Source organism: Crassostrea angulata, unplaced genomic scaffold, assembly GCF_025612915.1.
Source record: "Crassostrea angulata isolate pt1a10 unplaced genomic scaffold, ASM2561291v2 HiC_scaffold_206, whole genome shotgun sequence".
NCBI lineage: Eukaryota > Metazoa > Mollusca > Bivalvia > Ostreida > Ostreidae > Magallana > Magallana angulata.
This window is the reverse complement of record NW_026441759.1, coordinates 126,947-148,273: the sequence shown is the minus strand read 5'-3', so window position 1 is coordinate 148,273 and position 21,327 is coordinate 126,947. Positions and strand designations below refer to the sequence as shown.

At 31.9% G+C, this 21,327-nt stretch overlaps 1 protein-coding gene and 1 long non-coding RNA gene across 2 annotated transcripts in view; one reads left to right on the top strand and one right to left on the bottom strand.

The window, feature by feature from the left end:
* The window catches only part of LOC128169753 (tetraspanin-9-like), a 135,711-nt gene that overhangs the window by 2,429 nt on the left and 111,955 nt on the right, over nt 1-21,327 (bottom strand). Inside the window, exons 3-6 of the mRNA XM_052835840.1 lie at nt 12,635-12,709; nt 12,420-12,533; nt 12,106-12,306; nt 6,928-7,011 (exon numbers count right to left, since the gene is read on the bottom strand). Coding sequence (XP_052691800.1) covers nt 6,928-7,011; nt 12,106-12,306; nt 12,420-12,533; nt 12,635-12,709 — 474 coding nt within the window. The remainder of the gene's footprint in view (nt 1-6,927; nt 7,012-12,105; nt 12,307-12,419; nt 12,534-12,634; nt 12,710-21,327) is intronic.
* On the top strand, nt 8,948-11,701 carry LOC128169757 (uncharacterized). Its single transcript, XR_008241594.1, has 3 exons — nt 8,948-9,223; nt 10,248-10,313; nt 11,547-11,701. It is a non-coding gene; the product is annotated as an uncharacterized LOC128169757 (long non-coding RNA).

Genomic DNA, 21,327 nt, shown 5'->3' with positions numbered 1-21,327 from the left:
TGTAACGGATTTAAGGTAGTACGAAACACCCTAAAATTATTTATTTGAAATATTTTCTCAATAAACAAAATAATGACTTAATATTATGTAAAAATTAATTTCAGTCCATTATCATAAGAAAAAAATATAAATCACACCCATCAATTACCCAAGACTAAAATTTTGAACATATATTTGGGTGGTGTTCATATGATTTTTGTGCAATTTAGCCTTATCTCATTTAAAAATGCGTAACTTGTGTTATTTTCAAAGTAAAAACCTGAAATTTGGACACAATCACCACCAGTGTATAGGCTTTATGTCAAAGAAATTTCAAGGTCATATTAACAGGTCAAAGGTTAAATATGATGACGTCTTCTAGGATTTTCATCAATTTATACCTCCGTCAAACATACTTAAACCTAAATTAATCTAAAACCAATGGTTAAATTTTCTTTAATTTGATATATTTTAATTACAGGGTCATGACAATCATACTGTTAAATTTTATTCAAATTTGAATTTTACATTTTCTTTTCAGATACCGTTAACTGCTGCAAATTTTCGTCTTAAAAGAGTATTCACAAGCACTAGTTTTACATTATATCTCATGAGAAATATCTTAAGTTACCAGTTAGAATTCATTTCAGTATCTTCAAATAACAGGATGGTCTCCTGTTTAAATAGCAGCACAAATATTTGTAATATTTTGAAAAATAACTTAATTATAACAATGACTATTTCATTTTACACTCCACTGAAAGGAGATTCCAATGATAGGTTTTGGGCGATGTGGGCAAAAATTGTGTGGTCGGATTTTTTTCAAATTTAAAGTATAAAAAGATTTCATTCCAAAAAAAAAATATATAAAAATATCAGAAAAATTGAATTGTAGGAAAATTTTATCGTATCTCTTTTGCACTACCTTGAAACGCTTGGGTTCCGACGATGATGAGAAGAGTGGAAATGTGCATACAAAACATTGGTCAGTACATGCATATTCAAAATATTAACTAAAACAATGGTTGCTTTTGAACTGTTAATGTGTCATAATATTGAACAAAGATTATTAGGGCAGGATCAACGTCACTGGCAGATAAAAGTGCTAAATTTGTGTCCGGTTCATATCATTTTATTGAAAAACATTGGAAGTTCTTACTTCACATAAAGATAACTAATGACCTAACTGTGTGTAATGCATTTGTTCCAAGTTTATTTTGTCAAGTTCAAGGTCATTGGAAGAAAAAATCTAATGATTTGTATCTTCTTTGTGCTTTTTAAAAGGAGAAACATTGGAAGTTACTTTTTAATATGAAGATTGTTGATGACCCAAGGATCTGTCATGATCTTGACCGAGGGTAAGTAGTGCAAGTTCTAGTTCATTTGGGAAAAAATGCTTAATTCCTGTTTGTGTCATATCTTGTATACATGGAAATGATTAGAAGCTAAATTTTGACACACAGATTGCTTGTGAAATGTACGTAAATATATCCTGACCTGAACTTTGGTCATTGTGCAAGATTAGTGTCACTATAAGAAAAAGAAGCATCTACTATATTCTAATAAAGAAATACTTTAATTATGAATTTTTTTCTTAGCAAGGAGGGGTTATCATTTGTGAGCTTGCTAGCTGGTCTTTTTTGATTGAATTTTGGGCATTGCCCCCCCCCCCCCCCCCCCCACCCCCGCTTTCACACACACTTCTTAGGAAAAGGCAATATAAAATCTTTTGGCAAAGTTAAAACAAAATCATATTTAACAAAAACGTTAGAGCTGCCTTACATATCCCTCCCCTACCACTTTCACGGATTAGGATTTAGAAGATTTGGGTATGTTTTTTTTTTCTTTATTAGCTTGTTAATAGATTTCGGATAAATTTCTTCCCAAAGCAAAAACAAAGCTCATAGCTTGCATGGCCAAACATTATATAGAGAGTTGTCCCTCCCACTGAGCACCTCTCGTATAATGCATCGTTAGGTTTGAGAAGGCATCATCGTTTATTTCTGATTTTCTTAACTTACTTTTATCATACTGATAATCCAGTCTGATTTAAATCACCCCTTCTTCTTACACTCGTCTGGGTCTGATAGGTATCGATAACTGGTCATCGCCATTGGCGGATCAAGAGGGGGGTTCCGGGGGTCGGAACCCCCCCCCCCCCCCCTTCTCTGGGACAAATGAATTTTTTTTTAAAACTTTTAATCCCTATTTAAAAACAATTTCCCCATTTATAATATAAATACTCTAAAAATCTCAAATAAATGCTTATGAAATTGCTTATTTAATGAATTTCGTACAACGTACCGTAATTTTGTTCCTATATGAAAAAAACCCTATCGATTTTTTTACTCTCCTTCAGCATCCGGTGTTTACTACACCGAATAAACACGTGGGTTATGCTATTTTTTCTGGAATGCTAGCTACCCTCATACCCACGTGAGACACAAAAAAGAATTTTTTTCTGTTTTTTGTTTTGTTTCCAACAATCGGAAATTCTGTTACAAAACTACCGAGTAAAAGGGTTATATGTAAACCATTATGAAAATGCAGAACTTTTCAAAACTTTCCTAAATACATATATGATCGCATCTGTACTACTACCGGATCATGTAGCGCACCCATTACAGAAGTACCATGGGACAACAATTGCTTGTACCATTGTATTACACATGTACCATATATTCAGCAGATAAATTTTCCTCATTCTTTTATCACATCGGATCATTTAGACCTTTATTTAAGAAGGCAATCGATATAAATCAAAATCGATAAATAGTTCAGAATTTAAGCATCAAAGACATAAAAAATTACCAACAAAATCCATTCTATAATAACTTGTCATAATTATTCCGAATTATTTTTTGTTTTTTAGTGTTTCTTTTCTATTAAGCATAGACGCACGTTTTTATTGCTGGATACTTGGGGTTTTTTTTAGGGCTAGAAATTATGCAAATTTTCTTTACCTAAACCAAAACAGCAAAACGCTCAATAATACAGTGCATTCTGATGTTGAAATAGATGTGATATAGATAGTGACTAGATAAATGTTTATTAAATTTACGCACGGAAAACTTTCAAAAAGTCATTGTTTATTGACAAGTAATGAATTTTGCACGTATTGATTTTCATCAATTGGAACCCCCTCTTTTCCAAATTGCTGGATCCGCCTCTGATCTTAACTGGACCTCCATATTTGCATACAACCTAAACATACTTCTAATTACCGAACGTAAGTGTAGATGGAAGGCAAGTGACATTCTAACAATATACTTTGTGCCTGCGCAACTGATTTTATCAATGTTAAGGAATAACATACAGACCATAAAACATACTACTACACCAAACGCTTGTTGCACGTTTGCTAAACGGTCACACGAAACGGTAAACGGTTTAAAAAAGATGTTAAACTCTTTGCTTGAAACACTAAACGGTTTGCATGAAATGCTGAACGGTTAACACGAAACTTTATTTGCACGAAATGTCTTGTTTGCTTTCCACATGCTTTAGACACGCTTTTATTTTCATCATTTTCCGTTTTAATCGGGTTCTCTAGCATATATCCTCTAATAGAAAGAATTAATGAAAATAGGCAGGAGTTAATAGAAATACTAATTTTGATCGTATTTAAAACAATATCTTTTATTGTATTAATCTTGTAAAAAGTATGCCCCGCACATAATTACAATGAAGAAACAAATTTGAATTTGATAAAAAAAAAGTTATATATCACTTTTTTGGATAATTTCTTCAAAAAATAATTCAAATCATTGCAATGGGGAAAATGAAGTACAACACGAAAATGTTTGATAAAAAAATTAATTCTTTAGTTTATCAGAGAAATCAACTGTATTTCTTTTTAACATTTAACTTTAACACTGTGTCGGATAATAATGCCAGTATCAAGATGGCATTTTTGCACCCGTCTAAGCTGCATCTATCGAAACATTCAAATATGCCATATGATAGACAATTGCTTGAAGAGTTGTAACGTGCGCCGAACTAGAAATCTAAAATTATCCCCAAAACTTTCACCAATTCTAAATTTAGCGACACTTACAAAAGACACCAGTCAAACCGATTAATGTTTACCCATTTAATAGATTACATATATACACAAACGATAAACAAATACTGAATCAATTAATCTTAACAAAGGTTCACAGATACTCAGCTGATCGAATGGCGACAGGACAGTGCAGTTTTACGGGGCGGTACGCGTACACGGACGAATCACAGTTCACAGGACGATCACAGTTAACAAGACGGATCACATTTCACAGAAAGTTAAAGACGGTCCAACAGTCACAGTTAAATGTAGATCCCGCACCGCATGGCCGATTACCGAGGATTCATCAATGTCTTTCCTTTCTGATCCCTGGCGTCTCTCTTAAACTTCGCAGACGACCTTACACATCCTATCGCGCGCTATGACGTCAAACATAAACACAAAACAGCTGATTATCCTAACAGAGTTAAAACCACCTTTGTTATCATTGTTTCTCACCTGTCAGGTGAAATATTTACCTTTCAAAAATAAATTCCTACAGAAGAAAAAATTTCCACAGGAAAAACAACATTCCAATAGGAAATTTGAATTTTCCAATCAGAGAACAAGAACTTCCAAAAGGAATTTCAATTTCGATAAGCTTGATAAAATACGTTAGGAAATCTGAAAGGAAATACTATTCTCCTACATGAAATATAATTTCTATGGGATTTTTAGAAAATTTTATAGGATTGTCAATATTTCCTGTCGAAAAATTATTTTTTCCTAAGGGATATTAATTTTTAAAGGTAAATATCTCACCTGTCAGGTAAATACTCTCTAGACAATTGTCTATTATTTGGTATATATGGATTTTTCGGAAACTGCATTTTAAGCGGGTGCAAAAATGCCACTTTGGCACTGGTTTTAATTATCCGTCACAGTTTTCATTTTCAATTTCATTGTTCAATTCATAGTAAATGAATTTTTTGTATGCTAGTATGTGTAAACAGATAGCCATGCTATGAATTGCTAGTATTACATAATGGTCACTATGATATTTATGTGTACCTAGATACTGCGCACTGAATGGTGTTAATGATAATTAACAAAATGAACTCTGTGAATCTTGTAACACTGCGTAGTATTCCTAAATTATGTTATAAAACCAGGTAAATAATACGGGCATAATAATATCCAAATTGAGAGTATAAAAACAAGTGTCATATTTGGCGATTCTGTGTCTGCAACGATAGCTCTAGTACTCTTTATTGACTCATGTATTGTGTATTCTATATATTAACCTTTGTAACCTTTTATGCCGTGTATGAATGAACGTATTATGAGTAAGTGATGCCTCATGCTAAGTGGGGGACTCCGAGACCCAGGACTCGGAGACTCACATCCTGCATCCAGACTCTTTGATTGGCAGTTTTGACAGTTTTGTTACTTTATTTAGAAATAAAATATTAATCTTAATTTTGAACACTAAATGTTCACTCATGATCGTCGTATATGGGCCGAACTAGTCAGAGCTGTCCATCATAAGTAAAATGTTATATATACCCATGTAAAATGATGTTGAACAGAGATTTAGATCGATTCCGCTTATAGAGATTCTTAGACTCTTGATTTGGGCTGCTATTAGCTGATGTAATTGTAACTATACGATCACGCTTAATAAAACCGCTTGAGAAAGAAATACTGGACTTGTCATCACTAAGTTTGAGCTGACCCTCAATTGGATCCGTAAGACAGAAGGCTTACATATGGTGGATCATTTTATTTCTATGTTATGTTTGCCCTTCTATACTCGCATATATTTTCACCCTGTATTACAGTCACCAAGACAAAGTTGTTTTTATAGAGATATAACTTGACACATTAGAGTTCGCCCAGTCTCGAATTCACCTGCTGACAGCGATTGCATACCCCCACCCCCCACCCCCACACGTTTTTGCAGAGTTATACATCACCATTACCAAGGCCCATTTTTGAATTTTTCTATATAAACTTTTAAATTTGCTTCCGACGCCACTGTTGATGAACATTATACACTATTCTCACACGTTTTACCCGAAACGCTTAAGGGTTAACTTGAAACTGCGTTGTTGTGCACAAAAAACTGTAAAAATGTAATATATGGAGTTCCGACCATATCAATCCTACTAGAAATCAGGCCCTTTCCGAACCTGGGTCTGCTTTCTGTGCTTGCTTACGTTCATGTCCAATACATATATCTCTTTCCATATCGTAAATATCACAAAGTCGACAATATTGATGCGATATCGAGTAAACATCATCTTCATTCTCATATAAATATGTACTGTACACTTCTGATAAAACGCAAGGAATTACTATCGGCGTAAAATCGCGAGCAGCAGTCCTCAGGGACTTTAAAATCTCGCTTTTATTTTCCTGACAGTTTTTAGCCATGATAAGTTAAAACAAAAAAATGGCGCTCGCGATTTTATGTTCTCGCCATTTGGTGCTGAACAGGTGAATTGCATGATTAAGTACTCGGGTAAAAAAAGGAATTAACAGTATCTTGCGTATCTTCTTTAAGCATTATTCGCATCACAGTATCTGTGTATCACAGCAGACCCAAAGCAGATTCAAAGTCTGAATTTGCTGTTAACTTTTTTCTTATATGATGCATTAAATCAGTATAAGTGAAAAAAAGTATTGTATTGTTTAGTCCTTTCTTACAAAAACGTTCCTTTATACATTCTGTACTTAGAGGCACTGTGCTAGCATTTATATGACTGTCAATCAAAATAATAGATCTCAGTAGCTCAGTGATCAAAGCACTGGCATCATTGGCTAAAGGGCATATATTTAAGTTTCAGTTAAGACTTATTTTTTTTTTACTTTGATGTAAGTAAAGGGACATTGTCTCAATATAAAACCATTCAATATTTTTTATTACTGATAACTAATAATGAAAAACAGAATTTTTTTACCGCACAGACAGTCGATAATCCTGTAACAATGCTTATAGTTGTTGTTTCCATAAAGACCTTATCTTCAAGAGCATCATAGCATCCCTGTATGTAAAACATTGATACATTTAGATAATAATTCATGGTATATAACTTGTAATATTATTGTAACAAACACATACAAATCCACAATTTTACATTATTTCTTTAATCACCCTGAGAGTCAAATTATATATGTACAATATCGTATCTTAATTGAAAAATAACCAATTTTTGACAATATTCGTTTGTTTTCAATCCTGATTTTATGGAAATTAAATACAATTAAAAATAGTATGCAATTTTGCTACAGAACTTTAAAAACGTATTAAGAAGTGAATTACAAGTATATTTAATATGCAATTGATGTTCATAACACACTTGTTAATCAGGAAAATAACAAGATATAAGTTACAGCTATTGCCATCTTTTAAAATACATATTCTGTCATGTTTCAATTCATTTTTTAACGTTATCCCAACAAACCTTATAAATAGACTGCCAACTTTACAGATCAAAGCATTGGACCGCACATAATGGACATATATTATACCGCTGTGTTACTTAGTGACGAAAGAAATTATTTAAGAAAGAAACAAAAATGGAAATGAATTTCAAGCAAACAGGGAATGTGCAAAAAACAACAAGGAAATTCAAAACGCAACATTTGAAAAAACATAAGGTGATATGTATTCATTAAAGTATTTGGTCGTCATATTGTTTTCAATCGCTTAATTGTTATCTGGATATATTGGATTGTTTAACGCCTTGAATATCCGAAAAAGAAAAAATCAGAGTAACTTCAATCGATAAAACAAGGCAGTTGCTGGTTGATACAATATAGACATTTATAAACTTAAAATCAAGTTGATTGAGGTATTCAAAACTGTAGCCCAATAAGATTTATTTCCTTTATAAATAATATCAAATGCAATGATCGTATAGCTTTCAATGGTTAATTAAATAACCAACTCAGACAAACGACAGGCGATAATATGTATAAATGTACGTTTATATCCTCTGGACTTACAATTTTTACTTGCTCCATAGGTCGTAAAGTATGACAATTGCAGAGATGTTGTTTACAAAGCAATATATTCAATCTTGTTCACTATGGCACGTGAAATTCTACAATTCAACCGTTTCTTACATCCATACTTAACAATAACTGCAATGTTTATAAACATTTTGTATATATGACTTTTGCCAAAGTTCAATTTTTGTCAAAAAACATTCTAGTGTTTTCTTAAATTATCATATTTCGTTTTATGGATTGTATGTATTGAGATGATTGACAGTTTATTATTATCACCTTTTCATTCACATGTATTTTCTGCAGATATCTTTCTTATTTTAACTTAGAGTTATCCTTTCATTATGCAAATTTATAGTTACTTTTCCTTCATTGTTGACTTCCTGTTTTGTGTTTTGTGTGACTAACACAAGAACACACAGTCCAATCAACATGTTTTTGTATTTGTATGCTGCAACAAACTGTAAGTAGTGTTCAGGTGTTTTTGTTTTTATTACGCGGCTATTCATTTATATGTGGACTGTTTTGTAATTTTTACATTAATGCAGTTTATAAGTAAATCTCTCATTCTCTCTAAAAAGTATGGAACGCCAATTTTGTCTTTGCCAATAAAAGTAAAAAAATGTTTACAAGTAAATAAAACTGCGTCTGTAACATTTTTCTACAGAAACCTGTTTGTGTTAAAATTCATTATTTTGGATGATTGTTTTTCTTTTTTACTATTCTTTCATTACCAACTATGATTATATGCATTTTGTCCTTACATATACATGGGTAAATCCCTCTTACTATTTTTAGAATCGGTAGGACAACAAAGTAGTGCCTTTAAGCAAAATAGTCCCTATACTTTCAGAGTGTATATACATTTATTGGGACATTTTAAATCAGAATGCTTGACACATGTCAGAAAAGAGGATTTGCAATTTTTAAAACAAGTGTCAAAATTGAATTACCATTTGAAGAAAAGAATTGAAGTTGTTTGATGTACACCCTTTCCAAAACTGAGAAATTCCCTACTTTTACTTTCATTTTCAGAGTTTTTCAATACAGACGCATTTTGCCGGAAAACGAATCTGACTTCAAACCACGAAATTTTAACAGGAAAGAGACAATTTGATGAGCTTTCATTCAAGAGGTCCCTCGTTGCTGAACGAAAATTAGGGCCGAAGCTATGAACCATAACGTTAACATTACCGCCTATGGAAAATGCATTAGTGGACTATACCCATATTGAGCTCCATGCTGGTAAGGCATATTTCTTGTTTATTTGCAATTATTATGATAAACGTGCATTTTTCTTTTGTACATCTTCTATTTTATGTGAATGAACTAAATTTCCAACAAGTTCAACAAGTTTAATCATTTTAATAGCATATTTTCCAAGAAAATATCCATCACAACAGCCCCCCCCCCCCGGGATTTTCAAAAAACCAATTTAAATTAAAGAAGTTGTGATTTTAACTTGAATGTAATTTATTTTGAGTTTTTACATTTAAAAAAATGAAAATGTAGGCGTGTTTCTAATTATATATGAGTTTAGAAGACATCTTTTATAAATTTTGAGACAAAATATCACTTCGGGTTTTTAGTGCGATCATTTCAAGCGAGCAAAAGTGAAAGTAGAAAAGCAGAAAGTTTCCGGTGAGGAAAAATACTTCATTCTAGCAGTGTCCAGCTATCTAAGATTAGTTTGCGTTGTAAGGGAATTGTATTAGTGTCCGGTAGGTTCCAATTCTATATTTATGATGATAGATTTGCATTAAATTTGAGTAAATTAATTTGCCATGCATGTGACATGACTATGTACCGAAGATGTAGGTATGCACTCTTTAACATGTAGAAGCTACCATGTTGGTTAGTACTTAATCCACAAAATCTATCTTTGTTTATCATAATCAAAATTGAATGATATTATCAGTAATCATTTTAAGTAGATATTTACTAGTATTTATTTATTCATACTATTGAAAAAATAGATTAATATGTTGGGGTGGGGGTTGATATTGATTGTTATTGGGGGGGGGGGGGGTCTTTAGGCTGTATAGATGTGTTGTGCATGAAGATGTAGCTATTGTTGCCTATCTGTTCTCTCTTTCTGTATCTTTCCCCCTCTCTCTAATTCTCTCTGTCTCTGTCTCTCTGTCTCTCTGTCTCTCTCTCTCTCTCTCTCTCTCTCTCTCTCAATATATGGCTGCTTTTGACATGGAATTGCAAATGTTGGGAATAGTGTTGGATAATGTAGAATTTATTTCAAAACATTTCATTTTAGATAACATGTAAATTGAAATGGAAGTCTTCTTTAAAGAATAAAACACAACAATGAGCCACACTTGATGTAAGTAAAATTTATTTTTGTAACTTCACTCGTCCAAGTTTAAATGAAGGAACCTATAAAAACTCATTACCTGCATGGCCAGTATTTTACATGCATATTATTTAGAATATTATAGATACTGGGAAACTTTACATTGATTATACATATTTCACAGACAGACTTTGTGTGTATTTCTTGTTTTTCTGGATTTTGAACTTTAGTTAAATGCATGAATACTCTCTTCCACAGGATATGTTTTTTGATAATTTTTGTTAAATTTGTTACCATGGTAACAATATACAAGAGCAAAAGATAAAATCCTTATTAGCAAGTTTCTTTTCCCTATGACATATATTTAATGAGTTTAGTCATGGTGCATTTGTTCCGAAATTAGGCTTAAATAAAAGTTCAGCAAATATTACACTTATACGAGTAAAAACAATTTCAAGCTAGCATCAAAATGGAGCAAAAACTGAACTGAGGGCCTCACATTATAGAGTCATATAACTTTATTATTAATAAACCAATACCTACGTGTAATACCTTGATGGGTAGGGAAATTCCTATACTTTTCTATTTTACATTTTTCGTAGTGTTTGAAAACAATTCTTTTTTGTAACTAAAGAAAAACTCATGATTTTTATGACAACAATTTTATAAAATCAGACATAAATGAGCTTTTTCATAAGAATATGTACAAAATAAATTTGGTAAAATATTGAATGTTTATGTTTTACATGTATTTCAATCCTTGAGATTAAAGTTTCCTCAATTTATGCAATTTGAAGAGCATCGAGTGCCAATGAGCTATATGCTGTTTAGGTAAATTATGACTGGACTGTTTCTTCAAATTTCATGCATGTGTATCAATGCTGCAAAATCCATAGTTATGTATTGAATTTTTCCAAATTTGGAATCATGGTTCTGTATAGTGTCTAGAGTGAATATATTAGCTAAGAATTGTAAATAACCACAATGACTGTTTTATATTGGGTATATCCCTCTAACTAATTTTAGAATCGGTAGGACAACAAAGTAGTGCCTTTCAGCAAAATAGTCCCTATACTTTCAGAGTGTATATACATTTATTGGGACATTTTAAATCAGAATGCCTGATACATGTCAGAAAAGAGGATTTGCAATTTTTAAAACAAGTGTCAAAATTGAATTATCATTTGAAGAAAAGAATTGAAATTGTTTGATGTACACCCTTTCCAAAACTGATAAATTCCCTACTTTTACTTTCATTTTCAGAGTTTTTCAATACAGACGCATTTTGCCGGAAAACGAATCTGACTTCAAACCACGAAATTTTAACAGGAAAGAGACAATTTGATGAGCTTTCATTCAAGAGGTCCCTCGTTGCTGAACGAAAATTAGGGCCGGAGCTATGAACCATAACATTAACATTACCGCCTATGGAAAATGCATTAGTGGACTATACCCACATTGTTTTTGAAAGCGTATGAGTAATTCATACTTTGAATTTGCTTCAGTTTTTACTGCATACACAATCAATTTGAACCACTGGATGGTTGTGTTATGGTTAAAATATCTACAAGCCTAGGCAAAATATTAAAAGCTTCAATAATCAGCGACACTGAAAGTGGGTTTATAAGCAGAAATGTTTTTTGCAGATTATTAATTTAGTAAGTGTTTAATTTCTTTAATAATAATTTGAAGTAAGAATATAATTTACCATAGTGAAAAAAACACCAAAATCTGTGAACAAAACTATGAGAAAATATTGAAACCGTTACAATTTTTGTTAAATATAATCCAATATTCAACGTTCTTATTTATTATGTATTACCTTTGTATTGTATGTTCCCGATGTAACACTTGCGTAGCAGTCATTTGGAGCAAGTAAATAAGTGTCTTCGTCAACACTTAAGCAACAAGTTTTGGGAATCTCCGAGTTTCCCTCTTGGCATGTTCCCGAATAAGTACACCAAGGTGTTGTATCAAAGTCATTTGTTTTTGATTGAACAGAGTTCACTCCGCAACAGTCAATCTATTAACAAGAAATAAATCTCGAATTATTATAAGTTTGTTGTGTTCAAAACAATCTTTTTTTTATTTCTTTATCCAATATCATTGTCAAAAATATAATAGTTAATTCATTACTGTCATAAACATATAATTCCAGGCATTCGATATTGAGTTACTGCTGGTAAGCGTATCGCCCACATAATTATCTTTGAACGATTCACCCATTCTCTCTTGTATTTTACTTTCCACCTAAAAATAGTGATATTACAAGAATTACATATTATAAATAAATTGTAAAAATGTTTCATTTTTTTCAAAGGCATTTATAATTTTTACGTTAAAATACCTACAACGATTTTTACTGTGAGAGTTGAGGCAAAGATTGCACCTGTCAATAGAGAGAATCCCAGGACTAAGCATCCATACTGAAATAGTAAGAATGATACAAACTTACAAATTTTTACGTTTTATTTGAAGGTAAAAGGTCATAAAGCTGTCTAAAAGTTAGCCCAGCCTTCAACAATTAAGAAGTATCATGATAAATTAAGTCCGCCGTGACGAAGAATATTGATTTGGATGTAAAATTGACCCGTTTTTGCAACGTTGAAAACTTGAGCCGGTGTGGGCTTTTTTTTTTTCTTTTTTTCTTACATTTTTTTTTTATTTTGACATCATTTTCAATTCACAATTGCATATGAACATCTCATTTTTATAATAGCAAGTGAAATTACAATTAAAAAAAAAGATTTCTCATCAGCTAGTGTCTAATATATATATATATATATATATATATATATATATATATATATATATATATATATATATATATATATATATATATACATATATATAGTGAAGGTTATAGGAGAGAAAAGAAATAGGAGAGAAAGAAAGAAAGACTGATAGTATTATGTACAGAAACATTGTATTGGAGCACTTAGATAAGTAAAATTGTCAATCTATTGACATACATGAATTTATCAAAGTCGATTTTTCTTTGAAAATTTCATCAGTCAGAGTAGATCACAAATCTTTTTCAAGTGTTTTTCATACTGAGTGAAATTAAAATTTTTGAAAAGAAAATATTTTTCAATAAGTAATCTATCGGTTATTATGGTAAGCAATGCACTCATATCCAATTTGGGTACCATTTTGTATTTACAGGCAAAAATAAACTGTTTCAAAACAAGTGTCAATAAGTTATGAACTTTGAAAACATTATTGTTGTTGAATTCAATGTATTAAATAATACACCTATCTTATCAAAAGCTATTGGAAAATTAAACCTTGATAGAAACATTTCTTTAACTGCACACCATATCTTTTTAACATTAGGACAATCATAAAAAATATGCTCAATGGTTTCAACTTCTACCTTACAAAATGTACAAAGCTCATTGTCCTTTAGTTTTAATTTCGTTCAAAAGTAGTTTGCTGCAATTTTTCTGTGTAATATTTGAAATTGTAACCGATAATTTAGATTCCTTTGTACTTTTAAAAGGTAGCTCAAAATTTGTTTTTCGGTTAGAGGTTAAAACTAAAGCTTTTCAAGTTAATAATTAGGTCATTTTAAACAGTCTACGATTGCTTGTTAACACTTCTGATGGCCCAAAAACGTTAAAATTTACTCAATAAAATTTAACCTAAACTGTGAGGTTTTTACAGGCATCTTCACAATTGTCATTTGTTTACACTGTTTAATGTTATTTTCGACTTGGATGTTTTGAAATGCTGATTAGCTGTATAGAAATGAAGGCCAAAATGTTCATTCTTCGTTATTAAACTGTGTATATACAAATGGGGTGCACACAGTCTATGTTGGCTGTAAATATTTATTTCGGGGAGGGAAAGTCAGTGTCAGAATGTATCGCTAAAAAAGAATAGTTTTTTCAAACCTTTTAAAACGTAAAACAAATGTCGTCATCTTCAAAAACTGAATGTTTACTTCCATCGGGGTTTAATGATTGAAACCACTTTTGACTAGGAAATGTCATAAAGTGTATTTGAAAAGAGGAAAACACTTACAATATAAAGACCAAAATAAAAGAAACAATCCAAATAGATTTGATTAGATGTCCTTTTGATATTATAGCAATTTCTGAATCATTAACCACTTTTTTGCATATGATAATCTTATCAGTTGATGAATATAAAGCATCACAGAGCAACATCATTTTGTGCATATCTCTATCTAGGAAAATAAATCAACAATGCTTTAAATTTCAAAATGAGCATGTATTATCGTGCAATCCCTCATTTTTTCATTGTGCAACTAAAATCCAAAGCTTTGTAAAACTGTTTATTGAATTTTATACATACTAAACATAATATTGTTTTTAAAACCTGTCATTAATAAGAAAAGAGAAAAAAATCCTCGCTAAATTTATTTGCAAAAAAAACCCAGTAGAATTCATTTAATAAAAAATGGTATAGCAGAAAATTATACTTTGAGGCTGTTCGGATGAAATACTGTAAGTCGTTTTAATTATTTCATGATTTTTACTAAAGTATCATTTGCGATGGTTTTAATTTCACGCTGCTTAAAAATTCAATTGATCAGAATAGAAGCATTTAAATTTCATAATATTTGGTTAAAGTGTTCAAACTAATGCTTCTTAGGGGGATGGTATACATGTAAGGGTTTTTCTAAGTGATGTGATGCTTTTGTCATGATAATATCATGTATATGTATGTAGTTTTGAATAAGGTTTCTTATTTAGGGAGGTTTAACAGTTGACCTCTATAAGATCGATAAAAAATGCTTTATTTATGGAGAGCCCTATAAATCTGTGTTAAATAGAAGAAAGTGGAAATGCTGGGTTCACTTAAATGGCCATATTTTTCTTATTCCTTAATGGAATTGGCAAAATGAGGTATACTTTTTCTCAGAATAGCATAAGCTTTGTAAGTTTAAGACAAGATGACTTTTCAGAGAATGTTAGTGTAAGTTTCAAGACTACATGGTAATTTCAGATTTCTCATTGAACTGTAATTTTGATTAGATTTTGTACCAAAAGTATTCTATTTTGGGAAAATGGATGATTTTGTTAGTTATTTATGTCATTACATGATTTATTAGCTATAATATACAAGGGACGTAAATCCCTTTTAAATGTGTAGAATGACTACCACTAGAGTAAATTGGCTTAGAAAGTAGGTATTTCCTATCCTGATGACAATTAATAGGCTTAAGTTTATTATCGAGATAAGAATTAATACTGTTAAAGAGTTTCGATCAATTGAATTATTTAAATTAGAAATTTGCAGCAGTTTTGCGGTCTGATTTCATGAAATAACATTAAGCAACCCGACTTCTATAACTCATCTTTTTAAAACAGCATATTTTTCTTTCAAATAAAATTCACATGTAGACAAATGCAGTTATCAAAGTATGCAATATGTCAAAAAACTCAAGTTTTTGCTCCTTCCTATCCAAAAGTGATATTTTAGATATATTTACAGAATTCAAAAAGCCTCCCCCTCTTTCCAATTGTCTCCATTACCATTACATGTTGGATATGTAAATGTACATTTGACCTTGAAATAACATCTGCTAATATGTAAATGGTGTGACCGTTGGACCGAGCGCAGATTTAACACTGCGGTTTGATTTTTGTAGAACAAAATTTATTTGAAACGGACGCAGTAGGATCCGCCTGGTTGCCTACTCAAATCATTAGCAAAAGTTTAACTAAACGTCGCGTGCTCAGTCTACATTATGACGTCATGTTTCAAACGTATTTAACGTTTTGTCTTCGGAAATATAGCTGAGGAGAGTAACCTTATTCCGAACTTTTTTTTAATTTCTTCTTTCATTGTTTATCAATTTAATTCATATAAATGCAACGGTAATTTAATTGAATACTTTATTCAGTATCTAAAAGATCAGTTCATATTGGTGTTAATGTTTTTATTTTCCATCTGATAATTTGATAAGACATACATAAAACTAGTCGTGTTTCTTGATTGAAGCACTATTGAAACGTATCTGGTGTCATTTTTTATTTCCTTCAATTCAAATTACCTTCTTTTGAAACACTGGAACATTTTAACCGAGTCTAGGGGCAATAAACATCGATAAGAACCAGTCAATCAATGATCGAACTAACTTTTTAAAAACAAAATGGCTGCCAATATGGCGGCGCCCAGAGCTGGAAGAAATTTTTTTTTTACTTAGTACCCCTGATTCAACATTCAATTTTCACTCATTTTCTTATATAAACGTGTTACCATTAATCCTCGCTTCGCGAGGCGGGCTTTGCCCGCCTCTCGCTGCGCTTGGTATAATAATTACTCTCGAAATGATCAAGAAACAACATATTTTTACCCTTTTATTGTATATATGCATCAAAAATGTAGGAAAACATGTAAAATTTGAACATTTATCATGGAATTCTCATCCGTCCCCAGGTACCCGGTTGTGTTTGAATTTCATTTTAATCAAGAGCAGACATCACACTTGTAGGTCGTACTATTTTAGCAAAGTTAAAAGGAGACTAGAAACCAGAATAAATAAGATATTCACTAAATATGATTATAAGCTTACTGTTTCATGAAAACAAGATATCACATGTATGGCGGCATGTCTTTTTGTGAAAAAAAATGTTACATTTCATCCATTTATCAAGAAAAGATCAATTTTCAATATCAGTGATGGTTGTTTTCAAATATGTGTGAGAAATGACTCAGGGGAATTGCCACAAGTTTCATAATATTAGGTTAAAGTGTTCAAACAAATGCCTCTTAGGAAAATCAAAAAATAGGGGGATGGTATACATGTAAGGGTATTTCTAAGTGATGTGATGCTTTTGTCATGATAATATCATGTATATGTATGTAGTTTTGAATAAAGTTTCTTATTTAGGGAAGATGAACAACAGTTGAACTCTATAAGATCAGGTTAAGATGCTTTATTTATGGAGAGCCCTATGAATCTGTGTTAAATAGAGGAAAGTGGAAATGCTGGGTTCACTTAAATGGCCATATTTTTCTTAATCCTTAATGGAATTGGCAAAATGAGGTATACTTTTTCTCAGAATAGCATAAGCTTTGTAGATTTAAGACAAGATGACTTTTCAGAGAATGTTAGTGTAAGTTAAAGGTAGCAAGGGACAGTTTCGGATAAAGTGCCAGTCAATATTTTTGTAAAATTGTTGCTGTACTTGAAGGCTTATGAATGTTGCTAAAATTCATGAAATGATTTTTAATGATTGTCATTTGTTAGAGGGATGTCTCTTGTTGAAATTGATATTCAATATGTAGGCCCCATATGTTAGGTACATGAGATTCAGAAGTAAAATGCGAAACCTGCGGCTATGACTGTTGTGTTGACTTCACTGAGAGTGAAAATGCAAGTTACAGACGGGAGGGTAAATAACACGAAAAGTAGGTGGATGGGGCATTATAAACTATACACCGGTAAGTTTCTGACATGTGATGAAGCAACATGCACATGGTACAGAAGGTCAACCCTTTCCAGGGAATTGGCTGGGGAGGTCTAAAAAGCTGAAAAATCATGAAAAATTAGCAAAATATGGAAGGGTCAAAATTTCATAAAAACCAGTATGTAGAAAATTTTACAGGTTTTGATTAGTAATTTTCTTCAGAAATTGGTGATTGACCTTATAAAAAGTGAATTAAAGGTATTTGTGCTGAATGGAAACTGAGGAAATTCTAGTTACAGGGTTCCAAAGACACACGTCCCGAGGCTACAATGAAATATATAAAAAAAACTGTCCTGTGCCATCTAATGTGACGTATCGGGATATGTCATACTAATTACACTGCATGGTCAGTGTATTTTTTTTTTCAGAAATACTATGCATATGTTAATGTAAACACAGCTATTATTAGTACCGGTACATGTATTAACACAGCTTATTGATTTTTTTAATTTCAGCTATTGGTGGCCACGTGGTTTTTACCTGTTGATTCTTTTGAGCTCTTTAGGTTAACCTGTCACCTCTACCCACATGCATATTCCTTAATGTGTTCTACACACTATTTACCAGTAATGCAAATTAAATCGGATAATTCATGAACAGCTACTGTAATGGAACTTTAAGAAAGCATCATGCCTTGTTGAGGTTTGTGTTTGATAAGAAATTATAACAAACAAAATTATGGCTGGGTTGGCTGTTTAAAGTAATTTACAATTGTTAGCCATGCAAATTTGTTTTTCAATAAAAGTATGCAATTGTGTTTCCTTCATTTTGTTTTTAGCTCACCTGAGCCAAAGGCTCAAGTGAGCTTTTCTGATCACAATTTGTCGTTGTCGTTGTTTTAAACTTTTCATTATTTCATCTTCTTCTCATGAACAACTGGGCAGATTTCATCCAAATTTGGCACTAAGCACCACTAGGTGAAGGGAATTCAAGTTTGTTCAAATGAAGGGCCACGCCCTCTTTAAAGGGGAGATAATTGAGAATTATTGAAAACTTGTTGGTATTTTTCAAAAACTATTCGGCCTGAAAAGCTTAAACTTGTGTGGAGGCATCCTCAGGTAGTGTAGATTCAAGTTTGTTCAAATCATGGTCCCCGGGGGTAGGGAGGGGCCACAAGAGGGGGGTCAAGTTTGACATAGGAATATATAGAGAAAATCTTTGAAAATCTTCTTCTCAAAAACTATTAGGCCAGAAAAGCTCAAATTAAAGTGGAAGCATCCTCAGGTAGTGTAGATTCAAGTTTGTTCAAATCATAGTCCCAGGTGGTATGGTGAGGTCACAATGGGGGAATGGATTTTTACATAGGAATATATAAAGAAAATCTTTAAAAATCTTTTTCTCAGAAACTAATCAGCCAGGAAAGCTGAAACTTATGTGGAAGCATCCTCAGGTAGTGTAGATACAAAGTTGTGAAAATCATGACCCCGGGGGTAGGTTTGGGCCACAATGGGTGGGGGGGTCAAAGTTTAACATAGGAATATATAGAGTAAATATTTAAAAATCTTCTTCTCAGAAACTAATCAGCCAGATGATTCTTTATAATTGTTAAGTTCTTTGGCCTCACAAGAAGGTTCAGAATTTGATGTAGGTTTATATTCCATATATAAACTATTGTTAAGGATCTTTTTGAGAACTACAATGCTCAACATGCGATATGACAATAAAATCAATATAAAATCATCCTGTTAGAAAAGGAACTAATGATTATAAACATAAGAATATTTAGGGGACCAATGGATTTTATTTATACAGGATCTACATGACTGTATCAGTGTACATTGTCCAGATAGTTTGCATTGTGACTCCATTAAGCTGATTTGATCATACCTATTGTTCCTCAGGTGAGCGATGTGGCCCATTTGCCTCTTGTTTAAGTTTTTCATTGTTTTTCAAGATTAAAAATTAAACATATGTAACCTACGGTAATTTTCATGTTGAGTACAAAACTAAAATCTGTTTTTAAATCGGGCGATGCATAACAGATATCGGGGTTTAAAAATTGATTTTGCAGAAATTTTGATTCTGCGTTTTTGGTTTCAAAAATAGCGTAAAGTTCAAACTCGTACCAAAAATAATTCGATTTTTGTTAAGTACTTTGACACCTTCGGAATTATTTTTTTGTTAAGTCGTTCTTAGAATCGTTAAGGTTTTTGTTTGTTCGTACATAGTATCATTCGTATTTATTTTTATCTTTTAGTTTAAGTTGCTCTTGTTATTGATTTAAACACTCTGCTTCTTGCAGGAACATCAAGCTTTACTCTTGACATTTACGAAAGACCCACTCGTTTCTTTGCAACGAGCTTTGCTCTAGTTAGGTTCTTCCGTTTTCAACGGAAGACCCTCTTGTTATTCTTCGGTTTCTTTTTATTAGGGTCTTCCATTTCTTTTTATTATTATTTTATTTTTTATTTTTTTTCTGACTCCTTCTCGGCTTTATATCTCAAAAAGTTTTCATCCGATTTCAATGAAATTTTCAGAGCCTTTGTAAAGTTACCGTGCCTCAGAGATGTCAAAGTTTCAGCATTTACGTCACTTCCTTTCAAATTTGACGGCCATTTTTAATTTTAAAAAAGTGATTTTAACCGGAAGAAATTTTCATAAACTTTGAAGATATCGTTTTGAAATTTTCACTGATGATAGATGTATCAATTCTTTAGTGTACTGGGGGGTTAAAATTTTTATTGATTTGTTTTCCTCGGAACCGGAAGTAGGTCCGATTTTTTTAAATTTTCAAATATTTCATCGAAATAAAAATAGGTAACAGTATTGTTGAATTTATAATGCTGAATACAGATCTGAAATTCTTTTTTAAAATCTGACAATGTATTGCTGAGATATAATACTTTAAAAATCAATTTTTCCGGAAATTTTTATTCCTGCTGACTTGGTTAAGAGAATAGTAAACACCTATGCTTTCTTCTTGCAACTCGAAGATATTCATTGTTTTGCACAGACAGTTACATAATTCATTGTTTTGTGTTTTTAAGGTAAGATTTCACGACTTTTCTTTGAAAACGGTTTAATTTGTTGAAAATATTAACTGTGTATTTTCGAAAAATTTATCGTACGAGTTAACTACTGGTTGATGTGAAGGTGAAGGACGAACAGAAAATTACCAGTGAAACTGAGTTTATTAACGCCAACTGCTAAATTTATGTATTGTTTATAAATTCACTGATTGAGTATTGGCCAAAGTTTGGAAAGTTGATTCGGGAAGCCACAACACATGGTTTTTCCTTTGTTGCTTATCACCGCAGGCTATAGACGTAGTCGAAAGTTTTGTTTTTGTTTTGTAACGGGTCACATGCAGTTGACGCGGGTAAACACTTTCCCATATGTGGCATAAAACTATTACTGGTCAGAATTTGTTTGATTTTCTTGTTCATCTGAAAGTATTTTCAATTGTTTTTGTTTAAATGAGACAATTTGTTTAGGATTTTTGTATAGGATGTAAACAGGGAATTTTTTTAACAAGAGTTATCGTTCTTGTTACGAGCGATATCTTCAGTTTTGGGTTATTCGTATGCGTTTCATTTGTCGTACTATTGAGTCAAAGCAGAGAGAAAACTGTATGAATGCATTGGTCTGGAACTAATGGA